Here is a 24367-nt window from a genome sequence, read left to right on the forward strand (position 1 = left end):
AGTTTCATGATCATTTTACAGACGGTAGGACTGCTTGCACGGGTGATCAGCTCGTCGCAAGGCCTTTATCTAAACACAGGACAACACAAACACAGAATAAACACATACACATACCAAACATCCATGCTTTATGTGGGATTCGAACCCATGATCCCTGCTTCCGAGCGAGCGAAAACAGTTCATGCCTTAACCGGCTCAGCTACCGTGACCGGCCTTGCTGTTATACCAATGTCCAAAATGGAACTGGTTGAGAACTGTTCGACATGCCTAACCAACAGGCCTACAGGTTTAGCTCAAAACGTAAACATACACACAAACATACAAACTCTAGTGTGAGTTTAACTATAACTCAGTTTATTTAACGACAATTCGTTTCTTTATTTATTTTTAATTTATTTAAGGAGACTGGCAGGAACTAAGGCAACATGTGATCATCAAATGATTGGGAATAATGAAGTGGAAACAATGTGGAAGAACTCGGCCGTGGCCTAATTTAAGCTACTATCCTGGCATTTATCTGTTGGGACTGAGGAAAACCACGAAATATTTCACAGAGGATAATCGGCGTCTCTGACGATATTCGAACAGCGAACCTCACGAGTAAAAGTCGTAAGCCTTACAGCTTCAACCAGATTTCTCGGCGATAAATGTTTTCCTGATGATTGTGCTTTCTTTGCGTGCAGACTAAAATGAACGCTTAATGAGGTATTGCCAGTCATCACGTGTTGTTTCTGAAACTAAGTCTCAGTCTGATATTGTTTGGAATTTGACAGATGCAGAAGTTATCTTACGCTCTACGCGTTTCAGTTGTTTCCTGCAGTGCAATTTATTTGTTTTCGCAGATTTACATCAGATTACTCTTTCAAGGTCAATTAAAAGGAATTGCTTTCAAATTCAGGAGCGTTTCACTCTAGACCCAGCATCCAATTTATTGCGCACGAAACATAGATGGAACACTCCATCACAAAGATTTTATGGCGAAAGCGTCCTCACTTATGTCAAGGCCATTGCTTTTGTGTTTGTGTTTTTTTTTTTTCCGAAATCCAATTTGTTTGTGTAGTTAATGTTAGGGCCCTAAATCTTGCATGATGTACGTAAAGATTCCGAGGAAACAGGAAACACTGGCTCATGTTCGTATGTATCGCATTGGACTAGTTCAGTGTCTCTTTGTAAGCCATGTTCTTTGCCCTGGTGGCATCTTCCTGTCTATCCTCCTTTATCTTCTATTTACTTTTTCTCATCTTCGTTATATCTTGTTCTGCGTGACCTTTGCTGCCCTTTCCTACTTTTCTTTTTCTTTCTTTCTTTCTTTACTTTATAACTTATATCCTGACGTCTTTATATCAACAGCTAGTAACTCCTTGCCCGAATGTTTGATGTGATGTTTACAAGTGACAGGCGGATAACTTCTCTTTGTTTTGTATGTATGAAGTGTTTGTATGTCACTCTGAGAGAAGAATACATACTGAGTAGCCTGCCATTGCAGGGAAATCTCCTCTGTAGTTTCAGAAACTATTTTTACTGTTAGTGGTGGTTGCTTAACTACTTTCACGGAGCTGAGCCCTTCTTGAGAAGCCGCCAGTTGTGCAGCTGCTCAAGAACTTCCCATCATTTTAGGGAATTCAAAGGTTCATTTCAATGTTCACAAGAGCCCTTCACTGGTCTTAATCCTGGGCCAGATCAATCCAGTCAGTTCCGCCCCATAATATATTTCTAAGATACATTTTAATATTATTCACCCACCTACGTCTTTGTCTTCCTAGTGGTCTCTTCTAACTTTCCCATCGATATCTTATATGCATTCCTCTTCTCCCCCATTCGTGCTACATGCCATGCCCATCTCATCCTCCTTGACTTGATCATTCTAATTATATTTAGTGTAAAGTACAAATTAATGAAGCTTTTCATTATGGTGGCTACTTATATTTAACATCTGTAGTTTCATGGACTTACGAGTACATATTCCATTTGTGTGACCTTCAAAGCACAATTTGCATGGAGCAGGCCGTGTGTAGAAAATGAAACTGAGTCTGTCACGTCATAATGTAATGCAAATTTCAGTTTATTTTACTGGAGCCTTCACAACATCCTCCTCAGCAATGGCACATATGTCGTTTCTTCCATACAGAACAAAACTCGGCCACGCCATATCTCAGGTTGTTAGCCTCCGGTTTCCCACCGCGGCGGCACGGATTCGATCCCAGGTCAGGTCATGTGGGATTTGTGGTGGACAAAGTGACACTGGGAAGAGTATTCTCGGAGTACTTCAGTTCTGCTTGTCAATTATATTTCACCTGTTGTGCCGCAAGGGGCCAATGCCCTCATTCATCCTCCGGACACTTGTGGATGCTTCTTAAGCCAGCCCTTATGACTACGTGTTGGGAGCCAGCAATAACACAACCAACCCTTCGAACTAAACGAGTATAATTGAGCTAAGAAATCTACTGGACGTTTGTGTGAAACGAAGTATATTCTGTCTCCTGTCAGTGGCCTGATTACTCACTCAAGTTGATGCATATGAGGATGAGGATGATTGGCGCCATCCCGTCTGTCTTCCAACAGAGATCCTGGTATCAAGCCTCCCCACAACCTCTGTCTCCGCATTAATCCCGGTTGAGGGGTTCATATACAGGCTCCAGGGCGCATAACTGCTGCTCACTCTGGAAAACAACCTAAATCGTCAACTCTCCTCTCGTTCAAGAAACTTTCCTATATACGGTTCACTGTGAACTTTCTTACAAAACCCCATCTTAAAATGGATACCCGGAGGATGTGTGACGCCACATAAATCGAACAAACAATTTTACAGAAATGCTACTTGGGAGGGGATGACTTGTGGATGTGAACATTAATGGTGTGATTCCATTCCAAACTTCCGGTGGATGTTACTCCACGCACTCATTTCACATAAATTTTATAATTTGTAACTTATAATTGTCTTAAACCGAAACATGTAAGGCAAGAATAATAAAAGTGATGTGACCTCTATTGCCGCACTGGACGGAAAATTTATTAACTTTCTTGTTATTTTTGTTTGTAATCTAATATTAACCTCTAACGAATAAGTGGATCTGTCAAAAGTCGTCCGCGTGGAGGCTGGGTCGATTACCTCCACCGTATCCCTGCGAGTCGTAGGAGGAGACGGAAAAGGAACCCAGTGCCTCGGGATATAATTGGGCCACCCTCCTCCTGGAGGATATAAATATGGGGAACTGGCCCTCTACTTTGGGGAGTCTCGAATCTGAGACAGTAAAATATGGTCATGGGTTCCGAGGGACTCGGACAATGGCATGACTGTGCTGGCGAGGACCAGTAGCAATTGCAAACGACAGACCCATCCTCTCGTGAGAGAGGTTGTTACATGAGGATTTTAACCGAAAGTGTTCAGTTGAAGAAAAATACTGGTCGTGGGTCTCAAGGGGCTTGGGGCCAAGACAAACTAATTGACGGTAAATCGCCAGTCGTAAAGTAACTCTGACTCTTAAGTGGACCTGCCAATAATAATGTCTCTGCATCAGTTGTCATTGTAATCACAAATGTTAATCTAGATCGCTTATTAAAACTATATTTTTTCAGTATTAATTAGTATGTTACAATTGAATTGTGAATGCGCGGAAGCCAACAGATAAAAAAGTGACACTTCTTTAGGCAAAGTGTCTCAGACTCCCAGGCAAGGCTGTATAACTCCATGGAGTAGAGACCTTATTGAGAAGCTCATAGTAGTCCAGCTTGTCAAGAAATTCTTCACCTTCATGAGACCAGAATATTTATTACTGTAGTCACAAGAGCTCGCCACTGTACACTGCCCTGAACCACACACATCCAGCCCACGTCCTCACATACTATTCTTTTTAAATATATTTTAATATTATCCTCTCATTTACGCCTATATATCCCAGTGACATTTTAAAATTTCTTATAAAAATTTTGAATTTATTTATCATCCCCATGCGTGTTTCACGTTAAGTCCAGTGTTTTCTCCTTTATATCGTATTTCGCGAAATTTTCAATTTATAAAGCTCTTCATACGCGGCTTTCTGCAGCCAGCCATCATTTCCTCTCTCTTAGATCCAAAATATTCTCCTCAACAGCCTATCAATATAGAAATTAATGATTGGAATGTTAATAATTATGTGCAGATGTGAGTGCGATAGGTTCTGAATCACAGCATTTATGCTGGATAGCCACTGTTCAGAACACAAGAACAAATCATTATTCTGATCATTATAACTTTTCGTCTAATGACATATCACAGCATCCGCACCTAACAAGAATTCCTCTCAAAATGCGACTGCCATTTTGTCATTCCGCCCCCCCCCCCTAGCAGACCTCTTCCGTCCATGAGGCTGTGTATCTACCGATAATAGAGCTAACGGTCCTCACTATCTTGTTATAACGACTCACGTATGCACCGTGGAAGCTGCTTTCCTTTTATCGCTATGGCAATTCTGTAGGAGCTCATGTCGAGCTATCTGCAAGTGCAATAAAACCGAGTTTATATGCAAGGAAAAGCCCTCGACACAATATAAGAATTTGTACGTAGAATATTCTAGAGATGTTACAGTTTTATATAACTATTTCTTTTATTATTACTTAATTGTGAATCGGTATATCTCATTATCACTACCGATACAGTTCATTTAATTAGGTCACATGAGCCTCCTTCATATCCTTTCCTGTTCATTATTTACTGATCATCTTATCGTTCGAAGCTACATGGTCTGAGCTACTAACCAACGTTGTGAAATTAACTATAAATGAAATAGAATAATCTTGATACATGTGCTACCTCCGTAAAAGAATGATACATGTTGGGGCATGTAGACCCGTTGCTAGGCAACGATCGTGAAATAAGCAGTTAGACAATATCCGTTGCTAAGAAATTGCTCTGCAAACAACAGCGATTACTATGTAATGGCTGAGTAGCGATTACGTGACATCGAAACAGACGCGAACGCTACAGAGGAACGATGTTTTCTACGGGGTCCGTGCCGAGATGTAATAAACAGGAAAGTTCTAGACTGCAGTTAGTCGTGGAGACCTGGTGTGAACGCTGGAGTATAAAAATTAATGAAGATAAGACTCGGGAAGGGGGGGGGCTACTTCTCTCGTGGTCGTCGACCGCCTGAGTCTTGTCTTGCTCTAAATGGAAGAAATATTCCATTTGTAAATAGTGCAAAATATCTAGATGTAATCTTCGATAAGAGAGTTACATGGAGATTACACATATAAAGGATCGAAGCCAAGGCCTTCAGAACATTCATTAGAGTATATTCCCTATTCAAAAATGAGCGATTGAGCGCTAACATTAAACTGACCCTCCATAAAGCTCTTATTAGATCCGTAATGACTTATGCTAGTCCCGCCTAGGAGTTTGCGGCAGACACTCATCTAGTGAAATTGCAGCGCCTGCAAAACAAGGTTCTCCGCACCATTGGCAAATTTACAAGGCGCACACCCGTCCGCGATTTGCACATGGCATTCAAAACCCCGTACGTATATGATTATATAACAAAATTATGCAGGCAACAAGCAGAAGTCATATAAAATCATGAGAATGAGAATGTTCGCAACATTGGACAAGGCGAAGCCAGCCACAGGAAGTATAAGAGGCTTAAACTTGGCGGCGGTCAGGCATACGACCGTTCAAGTGACTAGACTGCCGTGGTAGCGAATACTTCTAGAAATATGGCATAATCTGCTGTACTGAGCCTGGATTGACAGAGGCCATGTATTATACATACTGGATGTTAGGATTCAATTGTAAATAAGTGTACATTGTGACAATGGACTAATACTCTCGACTATGACTGACAAATGACAGACCCGACCTCTCGTCAGAGAGGGCACCCCACATGGACAGGACTGTAACTTTCACTTAAAAAGTAATATCTGGTCATGAGCCCCAGCCGGTGCTCAACACCAATACAGACAAACTGACTGACCGTCAGTCGCAACTTGACTTTGACTTCAGTTAGTCAGTGAAGTGGAGTGAGTTGGTTGGCGAGTGAGTTAGAGCACTGCTGTGGTTCAGTTTGTAAGCCGTTGCTGTTAGAAGCTGGTAGCTGAGGCACGGGGATAGTTCGGGAACCCCCGCTGTTAGAAGCCGTTACCAGGAGACCGGTTAAGGCACACCAGACTGAGAACTCTGAAGTGTGTGCTGTAGTGAACTGCAGCTTGTGTGAATTAGCTATAGCGCTGGAGTTGTTTGCAGTATCGAGTTGTGTGTGTAAGTTTTCAGTAAATCCAATTACTAATCCAAACCCCGTCTATAGTTACACTATGAAACGTGGCAATATTTCTTTCTGGAGTGTTTAAAATACTTGTAACAAAATATGTTTACCTTCATAAATCAAATCTCCGATCACTGTTTTAGAGGAAATTAATTAGACTCGATCTGGTACATTGTGTTTTCGTCACAGTTTGGCAGTCTGCCATGTTACACGCACATTTAAATTAGCTACACACGTTTAAAAGGTGTCAACTACAAGCTATTTACATTTTTGTTCTGAGAGAAACGTCATGCTGACGTTGAGTTCGCGTGTCTTTCTAAATCGCTGAAGAGAATTTATGAATACACCCACCTTATCTGAAATGTAGGTAATTAGTTATAAACTTTATTTATATTTAGAAATGTTGACAGAATAACAGAACGTTTTCGGCTTACACAACGTCTGTAAAAGGCCTCTGTACATTCCTTATAGAATAGTTTCAAATTGAAGAATGCCGCCTTCTGGGATGTGACGCCGTGTAGAAATTGTGTAAACTGACGTTTCGGAGGAACGTATCCCCTCCATCTTCGGGGTAGAAAAATCCGCGAGTAAGGAACAAATCTGCTCACGCTGATTCCTCGCTCGCGGATTTTTCTACCCTGAAGATAGTGGCGATACGTTCCTCCGAAACGTCTGTTCACATAAGATCTACATTATGTAAGATTTGAGGCTTTCACGGCGGTGACTATGAAGAAAGCAGTCTTCTGGGATTTGGCACCGTAATCCCAGAAGACTGCTTTCTTCAAGATCTACGTTGCCCCATATCCCAGAAGACGGAATTCATCAGCAGAAAAATGTAGTTACAGCGTTGTAAATACTTATTTTTCTATTTTGTAATCTTCTAGCAATTAAATCATATGTACACAAAATATGAACTCACTGTTAAAGTGTAAAAGAAATCTTAACGTCATATGCTTCACGTCCAGGTATGAATCTAATAGCTCAGAGTGGTGCAGGAGGCTAGAATGAAGAGGACAGGCAAGAAAAGAAGAGACTCGAAGAAAGAAACAGATATTCACAGATGAGGTTTTTGCCCCTATCCACGAATGCTATGCGCCTTGAGGAAATCTTCAATAGCTTCACTGCTTGGGCAGAGAATATCAGTAAAAGAGACTCTGTTGCTTTCATCTCTTGATTCTCTTTGGCCATCGTCTTGCTTGAGTGGAAATTACCATTAAGACCTACCACTTTAAAAGCAGATGGAGGAGAGCGAGGTGTTCAGAGAATAACATAATCTGATTTGACTTCACTGGTGGGTAGACTACGGCAGTCCACACTACTACGCCCGTTCCAGAATGTTCATATTATTTAATTAACCCTATATGTGCCAGTATCGATATTTTCAACGTTTACAAGACTTTATATTCCTAACAGCATGTGATATCTCTTGAAATCTTGTCTAAAAAACTCCGTGGTTTTAGTCCGCAAGCGAACTATACCGACCGAGCGACCGCCGCTTGTCGGCGAAGTTAATGCCAAATTTAGCGGATAGAGGGTGTCGCGTGGTCAGCGCAACAGTTGCTCATGGCCGTTAATCTCGGTTTTCTAGACCGGAGCCGCTATTTCTTTGAAATAGCTCCTCAATTATCCTCACGAGGCTGAGTGGACCACGTTCCAGACTCACTACTTCTCAGAAAATCTGGTAGGGCCGGGAATCGAATCCGGACTTCTCGATCTGTAGCCAGGAACTCTGACCACTAGACCACAGATGTGGTCGTCTCAACAACACATTGAAGAGATATTTGCGGTGATTTTTTTTTCGTACATTTGAAATTCTTGGAGAGTTTATGTGTGTATATAAAATGTATCCATGAAACGAATACCTCTGACAAACTAAAAGACGTGTGGTTCTTTGCGGAAATGACAGGTGACATATTTCTAGGATCAGTATTACTCAGGGAGCAAGTAAAGTGCAGTTCTCCGCACTTGTTTCCACATTTCTCGTCAATACCTTTAAATTCTTCCGTTTCTTTTGTGCAAATACTCGCTCATGATCCAGGCCACAGCGATGAGCCCTGAGAAGCCAATAAACGGCTCCCAGCAGAGACAGACATGAGCTGCCGCTTCCCACAACAAGGTCTGGAAGAGCTGCTATCAGACTGGATCAGGGAACTGGAGGAGCTGTTTATTCTGCAAAAACAAGAAGAAAGAAAACTAATTCCATGAACAGAGCCTTCCTGGACAAGTTAATAATCCCTCAGATAGCTAAAAAAAAAAAATAGAGAAGCCTGCCGTTTATGGAACGGAAAGTTCATTACCGAGTTTTAATAAGCGACATTTTACTACGGTTTTTATTATGCATGACGGGAGCAAATGAAGGTCAAACTGTTAAGAAGTAGACACAATTTTAAATTCTACATTTGCTACGAGTGCGGATTGTCTTGATGGTGCCCCAGAGAAGGACAGAAGAAGTGCGAGTGTTTCTTTTTCAGAGATAATTCCACCATATTGAATTTCAACAAAGTTCCGGGACAAGGGAAGTGAAAATATCCTTTGTGACATTAACTAAACTAAGTTTTATTACGGATCGAATGACTAGAAATCGGAGCTACTCCATAACTTTTAGTTGAAGTCTGTCGTGTGGAACATCAACAAATTTTGTGAAACGGTTAAACTTAGGAAGTTTATTTATTTGCTTATGTAACCCGAAATTTATTGTTGGTAAGTATGACCGAGCCGGTCACGGTAGCCGAGCGGTCTAAGGCATGCACTGTCTTCGCTCGCTGGGATCGTGAGTTCGAATCCCGCTCAAGGCATCGATGTTTAATGTTTGTGTATATGCGCGCGTTTCTCTGTGTTTGTGTACAGGTAGAGGCCTTGTGACGAGCTGATCACCCGCCCAAGGAGTCCTACCGAATGTGTAAGATCTAGAAAAACCGAAGTGAACGGAGAAGTTCATGGAGGTAGGCCTAGGCCCACTGGGGCTGTAGTGACAAGAAAAAAGTATGACCGAAGATCAGTATTTCCCATAAAATTTAGTGAGAATCTCTCTTATAGAATTTTGAGAACCCTGTGGTCGACTCAGCCTCTAACAGAAATGAGTACCAGGAATCTTCCTGGGGAGTAAAGGACGGCCGGCGCGTAAGGCTGACAACCTTACCGCCATCTGTGAGCCGATTGTCTGGAGCAAATGTCGGAACCTCGACGTCTCACAACCCTGTGGTCCTTCACGGCATGTTACAGGGATAGCTTTGCCTTTTTTTTACATTTTTTATTGAATGGTTTATACCTTGATATTACGTCACATACTAGGCCGACAGACATGGCCTCTATAAAAGGCCTTCGTTTTTACTTCGTAAAGAACGCCCAATAAAAATAAGGGGCAAAATCCCCACATAGTCATCAAACTTTACGAATGAAAATTTATCACTCGTGCTTCTTATTAAGGAAGTTCCTAATTCGATTCTCCATCTGGAGTTTAAATATGACTGAGGCTTTTCGTGGTTTTTCTCGACACCTCGAGAAAAATCCTGCTAGAATACCTTAAGGTAAGCAAGACTACCTCCTCCTACATATCTCCGAATCCATCACCCCTGTGCCCCCATTCGACGCTATTGTGAAGTGTCATTAAACTAGAAGACTCCACATAAGTCATTGCTATGTGATACTTCACGTACATGGCAAATGTGATGGTGCAAGATATCCCACAGACGCAGCGCGTCTTACCTAGCTACCGACAATGGGGGTAATGAGATTCAACATCGAAAATAAACGAAATTTATGGTTCTTGTAATGGATCCGTTTCAGTAATATCGTTAAACATGAGATAACATGTCGATACTAAAATGCTAAAACATTTAAGGAGATGGGGTTCTTCATGTGCTGGGATCATGACAGGTTTTATACTTCCGTACTACTGTTCCACTAAATCCAGGGGTTATTTCTTTCTTGATGCAGATTTTTAAAGCTCAAGTAAGTTTTAATCTGAAGGTTTCTGTCTTCTCTGTCAACATCCTCGGCTTCAGAACACTGATCCAATTCCTCTTTTGATGCTTCTTAGTGGGTGCTACATTCAGATTACATTCGAGTGTCTCTATATGCGTTTATCCATTCTTCAATGGCGCTACAGCCCTTTGATGGGCCCTGGCCTTTTCTTCAGTTTCGTAATCTTTTTTGCACAGTCAGTAGGACTCCTTGGAAGAGTGATCAGCCCGTCGCAAGGCCGTTACCTACGCACAGGACAACACAAACAGAATAAATGCACACACGGACATCCATGCCTTGAGAGAGATTCGAACCCACGATCCTAGCGTTCGAGCGCGAAGACAATTCATTCCTTAGATCGCACGGCCACCGTGATCCGCCATATGAAATAACCTTCTGAGCCTCCACGGCTTGTTACATTACCTGCATAAACACAAACTAATATAGTGTTTCTTCATAATACACGTGTACTATTCATTAACCAGCAGCTTGTGACAAAAGAATTGGTCGAGACTTTAGTGTTTAATTTTTTTTCACTCGCTTAACATTCCCCTTGGGCCCTGACCTCTGATTTTCAGGTTCGTGGTCATTTTACAGATGATAGGACTCCATGGACGAGTGATCAGCTCGTCACAAGGCCTCTACCTAAACACAGGACAACACAAACACAGAATAAACACATACATATAAAAACATGAATGCCTTATGTGGGATTCGAAACCACGAGAGAGCGAAGACAGTACATGCCTCAGACCGCTCGGCTACCGTGACCGGCAATGTATAAGAATAATATATACGAATCCAGTTCATACCTCACAGGAAACAGATTCGAACCCATGATCCCGGCTTCAGAGCAAGCGAAGACAGTTCATGCCTCAGACCGCTCGGCTACCGTGACCGGCCTTATTTGTAATGTTTATTTGTGCTACAAGCTGCCAATCATCTCGTCTGAAAGTAACTTCAGAAGTTGGCCGCTCCATAGCTCAAGCGGTTAGTCGCTGGCTTCCCACCGCGGCGGCCCGGGTTCGATCCCGGGTCTGGTCAAGCGGGATTTGTTTTGCACAAAGTGGCGCTGGGGCAGGTTTTCTCCGAGTACTTCGGTTTCCCGTGCCAATCTTCATTCCACCAATTGCTCCACAATCACCCTCACCTATCATCTGGGGCTGGTACAATAAGCCAAAAGTGGCCGCAGTACCAAGTGGACTCAGTCCTACCCCATCAATTAATAAAAACAAAAAACTTCAGAAGTAATTTTCAATACGTAAGATAAATTTAGTTGTACTGATCAAAATACCAGAAATAACAGAGACAATGGATTTTCTAATTCGTGCTCGAGGAAATCATTCACGTGGGACAACTGTGAGTTGGACAGTTCCCTCACTCACTTCCGGTTCTGTAGTGGACGTTCGCCCAATAGTCCTCTTCCAGTACTGTACAGTGGCCTTGGCTCAAAGTTAATTTGGCCAGTTTCTTATTCTCAATTATGTACGGGTAAAAAGGCAAAGGTAACTTTTTCTCTGTTCTCACTTATTTAAGCACTACGCCATGAAGGCATATGGGAGAGTGTTTGTATAGATACATGTATTCTTGACCTCGATACTAGTTGGAGGTGAGTGGTCAGCTTCAGTCTCTGGATGTTTTACCCCCAGGCAGAAACCCCTGTAAATATTGGGTACGAGAATGGACAGACACTAGAGCTGGTCTGGACGCTGGGAATTGAACCTCAGTTCCTCGGCCGTCTAGCACGTAGCCCAATGCAATATCTACTGAGCTATCCAGGTTCTGTAATTGTTTACAGATAAGCATATTAATATTGAAAGGGATTTGAGATAAACACGTAAAGTAATGTCATGTTTGTCTGAGAGTTACCCCAAAATTAAGAGCAACGTAAAAAAAAAACTCCTCGTCCTATTTCCTTGAAATAGCTCCTCAATTACACTCACGAGGCTGAGTGGACCCCGTTCCAGACCCACTACTTCTCAGAAAATCTGGTAGCGCCGGGAATGGAACCCAGGACCTGTGGATCTGTAGCCAAGAACTCTGACCACTAGACTACAGAGGTGGTCAGTGTACTATCCGTAAAATAAGGAAATCGCAACAGTTCCTTAATAATGTCACGTGTCCGGGGTTCCGTGACAAATAATTGTGGATTTCGGATTAGGTGAAGCTGTTTATTGGATGACTCGTTCACAGTTACAATTACCGTCACTCTGAAATAGCGTCTTCCAGACAATGTAACCTGACTAGTCCATCATCTTTCACGTTTCGTCTTCTGCTTCTTGGCTGAGCTTGTTTCTTCTGTTCTCAGCTCTGCTCCGTTCGCCACTGATCTCAATTCTGCTCCCGTCTTCTCTAATCTGATCTGATCTGGAACTGGAAGACAGCCTTCTTGAAGGGTATTCGTTTGAGCGGGAACTGCACTAGCTCTGCCTTTAATTTCCGTGGTAACGTCTGCCAATGTACGTGTTGTAGCGTTTACATGTTTACAATTGCCGCCTAGGCAACGAGTTATTCACTATTGTTGCTACTCAGCCGTTGTCTAGCAATGGACGCCCGATAAAATATTTTGGCTTTTAGGCGGCACGCCAGAAGAAAATAACAGATGCTTATGGAATTATGAGCCACGCTTTCCCTTCCTGACATTCAAATTAGTTTACATATTTCTCTGATGTCATTGATACTAAAATTAACTGGGAGTGCACGCCACAAACGAAGATATACTGCCTCTATGAACTAGAATAAGCCAGTTTAATGCAATTTTGAATGAAACGAGGTACAATAAAATAAAACGAAATAAAAAATGAAATACAATGAGATTAAGTAAAATAAGGAATAAATTAGTATGAAATAAAACAAAACACATTTCCAGGATAAGCGTCAAAACAGTGCGCCATTTGAATTTCTTGTTCTCCTTATGAACAAGACCCTCATTTCCATCCAAGTTTCTACAGATAACTTATTACATTTTGTCTCATTACAGAGATTTAAGAATTACAGAGAAATGCTGTTGTAAATATATTTTGCCTGATTGTTTCACAGTAAATTTTCGATATTGTAATGATAATTTGAGCTCACAATTTACATTCGTTCCTGAACTGTGGGCTATAATTGCGAACAATTTACGGGATACCGTAAATAGCTATTCTGTATAGTTAGTTCGGTATTGTCCTCCATTTAATCCCTTTCTTTTGTGTGCTATTTTAAAGTTTCATTCTAATTTCTGTAAGTAGTTCCAAAGGAAATTGAGTAATATGTTAACAGCAACCAGCAGTGTCGATCCATTTATATTCTTTACTTTAATTAATGACTCCGGTTCATGACTTCTGGTTGAATGAGGATTTTCAACAGCTCTTATCGTGTCTTGCTTGTTCGCATACAGTTGTGAACATGCAAACTGAAACCTACCTACATATGTTAGTCCCTCTGAAAAGAGTTTTGATATTACGTGACTCTCTCACTGTTCAAACCTAGTACAGTCTAGGCAAGGAAATGCTGTTATAAAGTGGTAAATGTAGAAAGAATGGGATATGTAATCTAGACTTCACAGCGGCAGAATTTGTTTTCATGAAATTTTGAAATCCTGCACCAAAACTTTCCTCGAACTTGACTCAGTTTTGTCCATTTTGTCATTTAGAAATCGAGATTAAAATTCCGCTGTCATTACTTTAATCCTCTGAAGTATTTGTCTAACTGATGGAGTTATGTAGACTATGGTTAGTTTTTTCTTTCCCCTTTGGCGCTACAGCCCCAATTTGGGCTTTGGCCTACCTCCATGAAACACTCCGTTTCACTTCGGTTTACTAGATCTTAGACATTCGGTAGGACTCCTTGGGCGGGTGATCAGCTGGTCGCAAGGCCTCTACCTGTACACAAACACAGAGAAACGCGCGCTCATATACACAAACATTAAACATCGATGCCTTGAGCGGGATTGGAACTCACGATCCCAGTGAGCGAAGACAGTGCATGCCTTAGACCGCTCGGCTACCGTGACCGGCCTATGGTTAGTTACTCTATGCTAAAATATGCCAAGAAAATTATATTTATGAGATGTATTTGTCTAGTAATACTGCGAACACACAGCAATTAATTTTTTTTTCCATGAGAAAGAGGATAATTGTTATTAACTTTATGGGATAGGTTGTTAAGGCCTGTATCTGTTGGCTCCCAAGATAGTCTTGGTTTCTCCGTCTTCGTGTTGGCCGACATCATTCTCTTTATTCCCTCTGTTGGGAGCGAAATGCCAGCTGCGAATGTCTGTTTCTTTCCCGTCTCTGCTAAGGAGCGTTGCTGTCTGAATATCTACGCAACTACTGTATCATGTCAGTAGCTAGATCGTATATCGTCGAATGGTGGGCCAGGGATGAACCAATCTAGGTACTCCGTGGCTTTAGTCCGCAAGCGTACCATACCGACCGCGCGACCGCCGCATGTTGGCGAAGTTAATACCATCTTTAGCGGATAGAGGGTGTCGCGTGGTCAGCGCCACGGATCTTTTCGGCCTTTAATTTCGGGTTTCTGGGCCGGAAGCAATCTACGTAATATCTCTGAATTTCCCTAGAGGGACTGAGGAAACCCGTAAAACCCCTCAGTCAGGACAGCTAGTAGCCGTTGCTCTTGATGCGATATTGTGTATGCATAATTCTCCATCAGTTTAAGTCTGTATTTATGTGCCCAAAAGAACTGAGATACATCTCTGAGATTTTCATTCTTGTAATTCTACACATTGTTGTCTTACGTGTAGTGACACCGTGAAGTCTTTTAAAATAATGAAATTGTTTCGGAGAAGAGCGCTGCCTTAGCCTTCAGAGTGGAAAATACGTCTAATAACTGTTATAGATTTTAGTGCAGAGCCGGGATAGCGACTGGATACAGGCTGGACAGCCAAGGGTTCGGAATTCGAGTCCCGGCCGGTGCAAGCATTTTCACTTCACCATGTCGTCCAGACCGAATCTGGGGCCCACCCAGCCTCCTATCCTATAGATACCTGGGGTAAGGAGGCGGGAGGGTGAAGCTGACCACTCACCTCAAACTAGTGCCGAGGTCAAGAATATGTAGGTCTATACATCCACTCCCCATACGCCTTCATGGCGTAGTGCTTAATTAGTTCAGCACAGGGTCAGCTTTACCTTTACCTTAACTAATAAATCTTAATAAGATAAATATTTCGTCATATAAGTGATTCATTTTCTCTACCTTAGTCTAGTTTCGAAAAATTTGGTACAAGTACAGTTTGGGCTTAATGTATCGTACGCGTTGTAATTGACAGCTTCCCTCACAAGTCGAATTCTTCCTACAACTTTCGGTGATGACATAAACATAAATTTCATCGAAATCTGACAAGCACTTTCTGATATCAAACATGAGGGCCGGCAGACATGCGTTAGAAAGACTTATACTTTGGGGGATATAACGCAGTGCAGTGCGATGAAAGTCAACGGACGTTTCGGAAGAACATGTCGCTGTAGAAAATGGAGCTGCTGCCTGCTTCAAGCTGGTTTCTTGCTCGGCTTCTTCTCCGACCGTCAAGAAGGAAGTGACGTGTTCCTCCTAATCGTCGGTTGACTTTCGCCGGACTACGAGGTGTTATATTCCAGGAAACAGAACTCTGCATTACCACCGCTGTGAGAACCTCACATCCATGCATTAATTTAATGCGCATTGCTGAAAAGACTTTTTTTTTCTGTGCAACAAATGAGGTTTTGCTCCTGACGGTGGCAGTACGTCTAGAGGTTTAACTCTTCCTTGTTAAGATAACTTTGATGAGGAGCTTCATAACTTATACCCTTCGCCAAATATTACTAACTTTAAGGAGCTGAGCCCGTCTTGTGAAGCTGCCAGTTGTGTAGCTACTCAAGAATTTCCCAATATTTTACGGAAGCCAAAAGCTCGTTACCATGTTCACAACAGCCATCCAGTGGTGACATTTCGTAACAAAAATATTTTCTACGGCGAGTTGTTAGTCCCACGCCCAACCCTGAAGCTGGAGGATAACCACCTGTCGGCTGTCCGTGACTGCTTATTTAATATATTCACAGCTACTGTCCATATCTGGAAGTCCTCTCCTCTATCCTCAACCTGAGGAGGTGTCATGTGTAATAACATTGGGCCCATTTAACATGGCGTTTAGGAACTTAGGGATCGCCAAATATAATTAGAATGACCAAGTTAAGGAGGATAAGTTGGGCAGGGCATGAAGGAAACATGGGAGAAGTGTATATAGGGGCTTTTGTGGGAACACCAGAAAGAAAGAGACCACTGGGAAGACCTAGACGTAGCTGGGAGGATGATATTACGATATTTGTTATAGGAATAAGATGGGCTGGTATTGATTAGATTCATCTGGCTTAGGATGGGAACCAGTGGAAGACTCTGTGAACATAGTAATGAATCTTCAGGTTCCGTAAAATGTTAGGAAATTCTTGAACAGCTGAGCTACTAGCAGCTTGTAAAGAAGGGACACGAAGGTACTTAGTTGGTTAGTTAAGATAGCTCTAAATATTTTGGTATACGTGCACCTAATCTTGTAACTATGAATCTCTATAGAATTAACCTGGTGTTATTGTCTTTGTCTTTCTGTTCCAGACTCCAGTTTATATGCTCACTATGTTTTTAAGGCCTTCGATGTTAACAGTAATGGAGCCATCAGTTTCAGGGTAAGTTTAAATATCCCACACAGATCTAAAAAATGTTTTTAGAAGTATTTTAATATCAGCTCTTATTACAAAATAATAATTATGAGAGACTAATACGTGTTTGCCTTTGAAATTACTAATGACAAAAAGGCAACTGCAATAAAACAAGTCATTATGCTGAAACAATATGGACGTAATTTGTGAATACTTGATATTCGGAACAGACAAGAATTAGGTTATGTTCTTATTGAAAATCATGTTGCATATTGTTCGCCTGTTCTTTAACCAACAGGACACACCACAGATAGACGGGCTCAGCATCTTGATATATGCATAAGGTAATATGTATTTTATTACCGGGACACTTATTCCGAGAAGTTTTATAATTATTACCCGATGAAAATTCAGCGGGATGCCTCGTGATTTGTTATATAAACTTTGGTACTGCTTCCTCTGCCATCTTCAGTACTCCTACCAAGTCCTTCATGTTATCGAATGATGCCGTTTCCCATGAATAGCGCTCATAAATAGTCAGTCGTAAAGTGCCTAGCTAGCTAGCTAGCTTTGATGAAGTGATTAACAGCAATACTTACAGCTTAGTTACTATGATTGCTTTTGTTAGTAATGCCACTGTTTGCTGGGAGCACGCGGTATCGTAGTTGGTTCAGGTACTATGGTACAAACCAGAGGGTTGCGGATTTGATTCTCAATGAGGTCATTAGATTTTTCAATTAACCTAATCCTTCCAGCCGCAATATAGCCCTGGGGTCGAATCAGCCTTTAACAGAAATGAGTACCAACCAGAAATCTTCTGGGAGTAAGGGGCTGCCGGCAAGTAAGGCTGACAACCTCACTGCCATCTCTGAGCCAATTGTCTAGAAAGTGTGGGGGCCTCGATGTCGCACAACCCTATGGGCCTCCGCAGCCTGTTATAAGGGTAAGGTCAAGGTGAAGTTGTCCCTGAAGGGCACGTATCGGGAGTGGATGTATAGACCCACATTTTTGTGACCTCAGCACTATTTGGAGGTAAGTGGTCAGCTTCACGCCCCGACCGCTTTATCCCCCGGGAAAGAGACCTCGGTACCCAATGTATAGGAGGTTGGGTGAACCCCAGAGCCGGTCTGGACGATGTGGAGAAGAGAACATTCTTGGCCGTACCGGGACTCGAACTCCGACTTCTCCGTCCGGCCCGTAGCCACTCGCTATACCGACTGTGCCATCCCGGCTCGCGTTTTAAGGATAGCTTTATCTTTATGTCACTGCTGGCTGCTGAGGCTACACGATTTAACACAATGACGGAGTTGTTTAAACCAACAGTACAAATTATTTAGGTGAATAAATTTGAAAGCAGAATATATATAAGATAAACACCGTCTTAAGTGTAACAATTTAATTGTAGTTCTTTCTTCTTTCCCCCCACTCCACACTACATGTTTCGGCCCTAAATGGCCATCATCAGGTGTATATTCTTACGTAGCTGTTACACTGCCTGTTAAAATTTAAAATCACCAGTCTTGTATAAAATGTTTGTTAACCTACACACGTTAATTTTGATTTCTAATTAGCACTTTTTTAAAACTTTAATTCAAGTTAAAATATCTATAAAATTTCTGTTCTTTTCTTTTTTCAAATTTTAAAATTAAAATTTTCCTCAGGGTACATGCCCTATGTCTAAGGGCTGCAGCGGCCACAATACCTGAACAACGATAAACAAGAAGTGGCCGCTGCAGCACTTAGACATAGGGCATGTACCCTGAGGGAAATTTTAATTTTAAAATTTGAAAAAAGGAAAAGAACAGAAATTTTATAGATATTTTAACTTGAATTAAAGTTTTTAAAAAGTGCTAATTAGAAATCAAAATTAACGTGTGTAGGTTAACAAACATTTTATACAAGACTGGTGATTTTAAATTTTAACAGGCAGTGTAACAGCTACGTAAGAATACACACCTGATGATGGCCATTTAGGGCCGAAACATGTAGTGTGGAGTGAGGGGAAAGAAGAAAGAACTACAATAAAATTGTTACACTTAAGACGGTGTTTATCTTATATATATTGTGCGAGTGTAACAGGATGCTCAAATATAATATTGAAAGCAGAAGTTACTTTTGTTACTGCTGGTTCTAGATATTCTTTGTATTAATATTACATGTTCCAAATCCTATAGTCATTTGACTAACTTTGGACCTATGGAATGCAATATAATGTAAATGTTAGTGTAATGTAAACATGAGTTAACAGTACTGTCTATTGTCTGTTACAGGATTTATTGGTGACCCTCTCTACTCTGTTACGTGGCTCTATCTATGAGAAACTACGCTGGACGTTTAAACTGTACGATATAAACGGTGATGGCTGCATAACCCGTGCTGAGCTAGCGGAGATAGTGGTGGCCATACATGAGCTGATGGGTAGACGGGCGCATCAGGTGAGGTCCACGGGGCGGTACGGGTCACAGGTATGTCAGGACGACAGGTACACAAAACGTGACCACCACGTGCTCTGTATTCGTTGTGATATGGACTAAAGGCCTGTGAACGGCCCAGAGATGACAACCACAGGTTGGTGAAGCCTACAAAGAGCAAAAACAGGAATGCAAACACTTGGGATTGTCGATCGTGAAAATGGGGAATTGTGGTAACAGTCTGATAAGAGAAGTGGCCCAGGGAATTGAAATCATAGTCTGATGATGGAAAATTGCTGCTGAAGTTATGGTTTAAGGAACTGCATTTTTGGTTTCATAAGGTTATGTTGCTTAGGGTATTAAAGTTCATAGTCAGATGATGAAGAATGACCTGAGGAGCGAAGGTTATGGTTTATATGAGATATAGTGACTCAGGAAATTATCAGTCTATTATACTGCAAAATATGGAAGGAACCTAAGGTAATACTTTAGCAATGAAAATGGGTCAGTGAAATAATATCACAGATTTACGAGAAAGATGGTTGTGGAAATTCAAGGAATAACTTGATTTCTTAAGGATAAAGGGTTCAGAGAAATGAGGTTATACGGTGTCCATAATTAAAGTCATGGAATAGTAGGGAAAATATTTCGGGGAATGGAATTTATATTTTAGCGAAGAAAATGTTTGTTCTGTATACAGTTTTTGAGGAATAGTTGGCCGAAACATGTAAGGCAGGTGGTGACGAGGTGGAAAACTTAAAAAAGTGTCACATTTGACGGAAGGAACTTGATTGTTAATTGAATAGTTGGTTGTTTTGATCATGAAAAAAGGGGCTTAAAAGCATCGTGAACAGGGGAAACTTGTGGCTTATATGTTATAGATTTCATAACGGAAAATATACACCTGTCCAAAGAAGTATGTGAACATGAAAGTAATTGTAATGGAGCACAGTTTCATAATGGAATCTGAAAGACACTAGTTTGTGATAATCAAGCTGAGCGCTGTTAATTGATATGGGGGAGAGATAAAAATTATGTAAATTAAAATTCTTTTATTGCCTAAAGTTGAGGGGGGCGGGGTGCAAGATCTAGGGCGAAATAAAAGTAGGAAATATAAGACACATAAACGGATGTCAGTATATAGCATCTGGCCCAAATAATTAACATGAAATCTCATTCTTCTTGACTGTTTAAATTCCCAGCACTCTGAAACTCTGTACATTACTCCTTTGTCCCCTCATAACTCTTCACACATTATGCATATGCATCAGAGGAAATTCAATTTATTATGTTTTAGTGCATTAGATGAAGCAGTAACTACATGTGCCTGCAAGCACAGAACTCCAATTGCCAGGTAACGCAAAATCACATATTGCAACATATACACAGACTCCTCCAGTACAATGGGCTAATCACGTCAACGAGAACAGGGGTACGTAACAAACGAGTGTCAACTACAAGGGTACACATTCTCAGAAGACAACTCAACTTCCTGCAACAAGGGTACATATCTTACATGGTTTGTAGAGAAATATATGTTCTGTGTATTGTACAGGCAACACTATTTGGATACTCTCAGTAACCAGCTGACTTGAAGCTGTGAAACAGATGAGAGTGTTTGTTTCTGGGTTTGCATGTTCAAATCCCACGTAGGGCATGATTGTTTAATGTGATATTTGTTGTATTAAATGTTACAATACTGATATTGTTTTAGTTTTGTAAAATGCTACATGTTATTAAACAGAATATATCAATGCAAAAGATATTTTGGGAAATCAGATGATCAGATATAAATACTATTTCTCTGGAATATTTTGGCACATGAATTTAGGCATGAAATCCCAATCCTGCACAGTACTACTTTCTTGTGGTGAATTTCTTGTAGGTGGAAGATGATCGGAAAGCGAGAGAACAGGTGGACCGGGTATTCAAAAAATTAGACCTCAACCAAGATGGTGTCATCACCATTGAAGAATTCATTGAATCGTGCCTCAAGGTAGGATTATCAATAATTTAATTTAATTTTTAGCTTATACATTTGTCATTAAATTTATTTCTTTGCGGTTTGTGTGCACTGTGTTGTTGCGCATGGAGCATAGGTCATTGATGGAACAATTCATCAATAATGAAACTTCTGTTACGGCTGATGGTTCCAAGTATTCAGCAAAGGACCCAGGATCTCTGAAGTGCCATAATACTGAATAGTAGAAAAACACTCTTCACCTAGCTCAGTTGTCTTAGGAATCTGCCCCAATAATAGATTTTGCTAGGGAGTACATACGCAGTAAATGAGAAACGAAGCATTATATATATCCAGAGTAATTTATGTCTTTTTCAGGCACATTAGCAACCCTATGGATCAGGTATTAAGTTCTCACAGTCTGTCTGTATTTATTAAAAGAACTGAGAACTGCTACATGGACTTCCATGAAATTTTATATTAGAAAATTTTACAAAAGTTTGCTGAGCCATTTCTTTTTTAATTTAGATTGGACATTATTAACGGTGACTTTGTATGGCCTACATGTGTTCACATCTAACACGGAATAGTTTAATATTAATTTAATGTTCTTTTATTGTAAGGCAGGGTTAATTATCATCTTAGTTATTTTACTTAGAATTCCCTCTGCACTGTCTCTGTGGTCTAGTGGTCAGAGTTCCTGGCTACAGATCCAGAGGTCCCGGGTTCAATTCCCGGCGCTATCAGATTTTATAAGAAGTAATAGGTCTAGAACGGGGTCCACTCAGCCTCATGAGGATAACTGAGGAGATATTTCTAGAAAATAGCGGCTCTGGTCTAGAAAAACGAGACTAACGGCCATGGAGATCCGTTGCGCTGACCACCCGACACCCTCTATCCTCAAAAGTTGGAACTAACTTCGCCGACAAGCGGCGGTCGCTCGGTCAGCATAGTTCGCTTGCGGACTACAGGCCATGGAGTTTGTTTCCTTCTGCTGGATGCACCTGGCAAGTGTGTGCTGTACAGTTTTATAATCTTTTGAAACATTTACACTATTACATATTTATAAGTAACTACATGGAGGAGGTTCCTTCTTCAGAATTTATTAGTCACGCAGCTAGTTAAAAATCCCATGCTTTCTATGAAATTTGAAGCGTTATTACTATATCTGTTACATGTCCCTCTCCTGAGGCAAATTAATCCAGTCCACATCTTCACCTCCTATTTCTTTCAAATCCATTTCAATATTTTCATCCTGTGCATAAGTCTTCAAGTTGTCTCTTTCCTTCAAGCTTTTTAACTAAAATTGTGTATGCATCCTCCTTGATTTGGTGATCCTAATAATTTGGTTCAGGGTCATACAAAACTGCATGTCTATAGATGATTCTTTCAGTTGCCCTCTACATTGCTTCTGCTTGAGAAGTATATGTAATGTTGCGATTTGAGGATGACAAATTGTATAGTAGATAAACTAGAAGCATAATCTGTGATTGGAATGAGATTTCAGTTTATTTTTCTTTTGTAACCATCACTAGGGATGAATGAAGAGCTGTAATTGGTACTGATGCACAGCAATCCCCCCCTCCAACTTTTGCATTATTGAGTCCACTAATTCCACCGGGACATGGTGCCCCCAGTCGTCCTTGTCAACAGCTGCTGATTACATTGCATTCGCTTATGCTGCTGCAGTATTCTGTCTACATGTAATGTTCTCCCATAATAACTTAATCAGTAGTGACAAAAATGGATCAAAATGCAAAATTGACTTTACACAGGATTATAAATGTGAAGTGTATTTACAAATAAATATGGTGTGGACAAATTAATTTGATGTGGGATAGGGACCCATGTCAGTTGTCCAGAATATGGTAATGAATTTTTAGGTTCCATGAAAGAAAGGTATTTTCTTGACTTCCTGAATGACTATCAGCTTCTGAATTTACAGAGGTAAAGATAAAGTTGTCCCTGTGCTTAATTAATTAAACACCACATGTCGTGAGGTGACCGCCTATGTGGTCTAGTGGTCAGACTTCCTGGCTACAGATCCAGAGGTCCGGGTTCGATTCCCAGTGCTACCAGATTTTCTGAGAAATAGTGGGTCTGGAATGTGGTCCCCTCAGACTTATGAGGATGATTGAGTAGCTATTTCAAGCAAATAGCGGCTCCGATCTAGAAAACCGAGATTAACGGCCGTGGGGATTGTTGCGCTGACCACGCGACACCCTCTATCCACTAAAGTTGTCACTAACTTCGCCGACAAGCGGCGGTCGCTCGGTCGGTATAGTTCGCTTGCGGACTAAAACCACAGAGTTTCTTTTGTTTGTCTTTTTTTGTCGTGAAGGTGTATGACAGAGTAGAGGTATACCTTCACCATTCTTGACCTTGGCACTAGATGGAGGTGATTTGTCAGTTTCAAGCCATGGCTGCTTTACCCTTGGGAAACAGCACCTTGTTACCCATGTGATGGGAGGCTGGGTGAGCTCCAGAGCCGGTGTGGACGCGGACAGTTATAAAACATAATTATACATGTGATATGAATCAAGAATTTTCTCTTCGGCATAAATAATCTCCTCATGCAGATGAAATGCAATTAGCTTCCGGAATGTGATCATGCCTTGTGATGTGCATGTCATGCATTCCAACGTCTATCCGGTATGTTGAAGCATATCCAACGTCATGATAAGGAGACAACAAGAAGTACTGAACACCCGAACGAATATGTCCTGTACGTTTCATCTCTCGATACAGAAATTAAGTGACACAAATAGAACTGAGAGCCTTGTTATACATTTTAATACGTATTACTAATTTATTGAGCTTTAATGAAAACTGTCTGTCTGTGCCTATCCGTTCGTCCGTCCATCCGTCCATCCGTCCATCCATCAGCCTCTTCTTCCCACTTGGACCATAGGGCATCTGTGAAAGCTTGTTTCACTTCAGTTTCTTAGTCAGTTGGTAGGAGTTCTTGGACGGGGGCTCAGCCCGTCTCAAGGCCGCTACCTCCACACAAACACAGAATAAACGCAGACAAACATCCATGTTTTCAGTGAGATTCGAACCCACGATCCCACTTTTCGATAAGGCGAAGGCATTTGATACCTTAAAACGCGGGGCCACCGTAATCGGCACGGACAGAATTAGCCGCAGAGAAAACATCTTGCTGGGAATAGT

At 41.3% G+C, this 24367-nt stretch overlaps 1 protein-coding gene across 2 annotated transcripts in view; it reads left to right on the top strand.

Annotated features, from left to right (window-relative positions):
• The window catches only part of LOC111872892 (Kv channel-interacting protein 1), a 159289-nt gene that overhangs the window by 128516 nt on the left and 6406 nt on the right, over nucleotides 1-24367 (top strand). The window contains exons 3-5 of one of the 2 annotated variants that reach the window (XM_023867149.2): nucleotides 16782-16852; nucleotides 19096-19290; nucleotides 21122-21232. In XM_023867149.2, the coding sequence (XP_023722917.1) occupies nucleotides 16782-16852; nucleotides 19096-19290; nucleotides 21122-21232 (377 nt within the window). The remainder of the gene's footprint in view (nucleotides 1-16781; nucleotides 16853-19095; nucleotides 19291-21121; nucleotides 21233-24367) is intronic. The other variant, XM_023867150.2, reaches the window with a different exon arrangement.

Source organism: Cryptotermes secundus, unplaced genomic scaffold (genome assembly GCF_002891405.2).
Source record: "Cryptotermes secundus unplaced genomic scaffold, Csec_1.0 scaffold371, whole genome shotgun sequence".
Classification (NCBI taxonomy): domain Eukaryota; kingdom Metazoa; phylum Arthropoda; class Insecta; order Blattodea; family Kalotermitidae; genus Cryptotermes; species Cryptotermes secundus.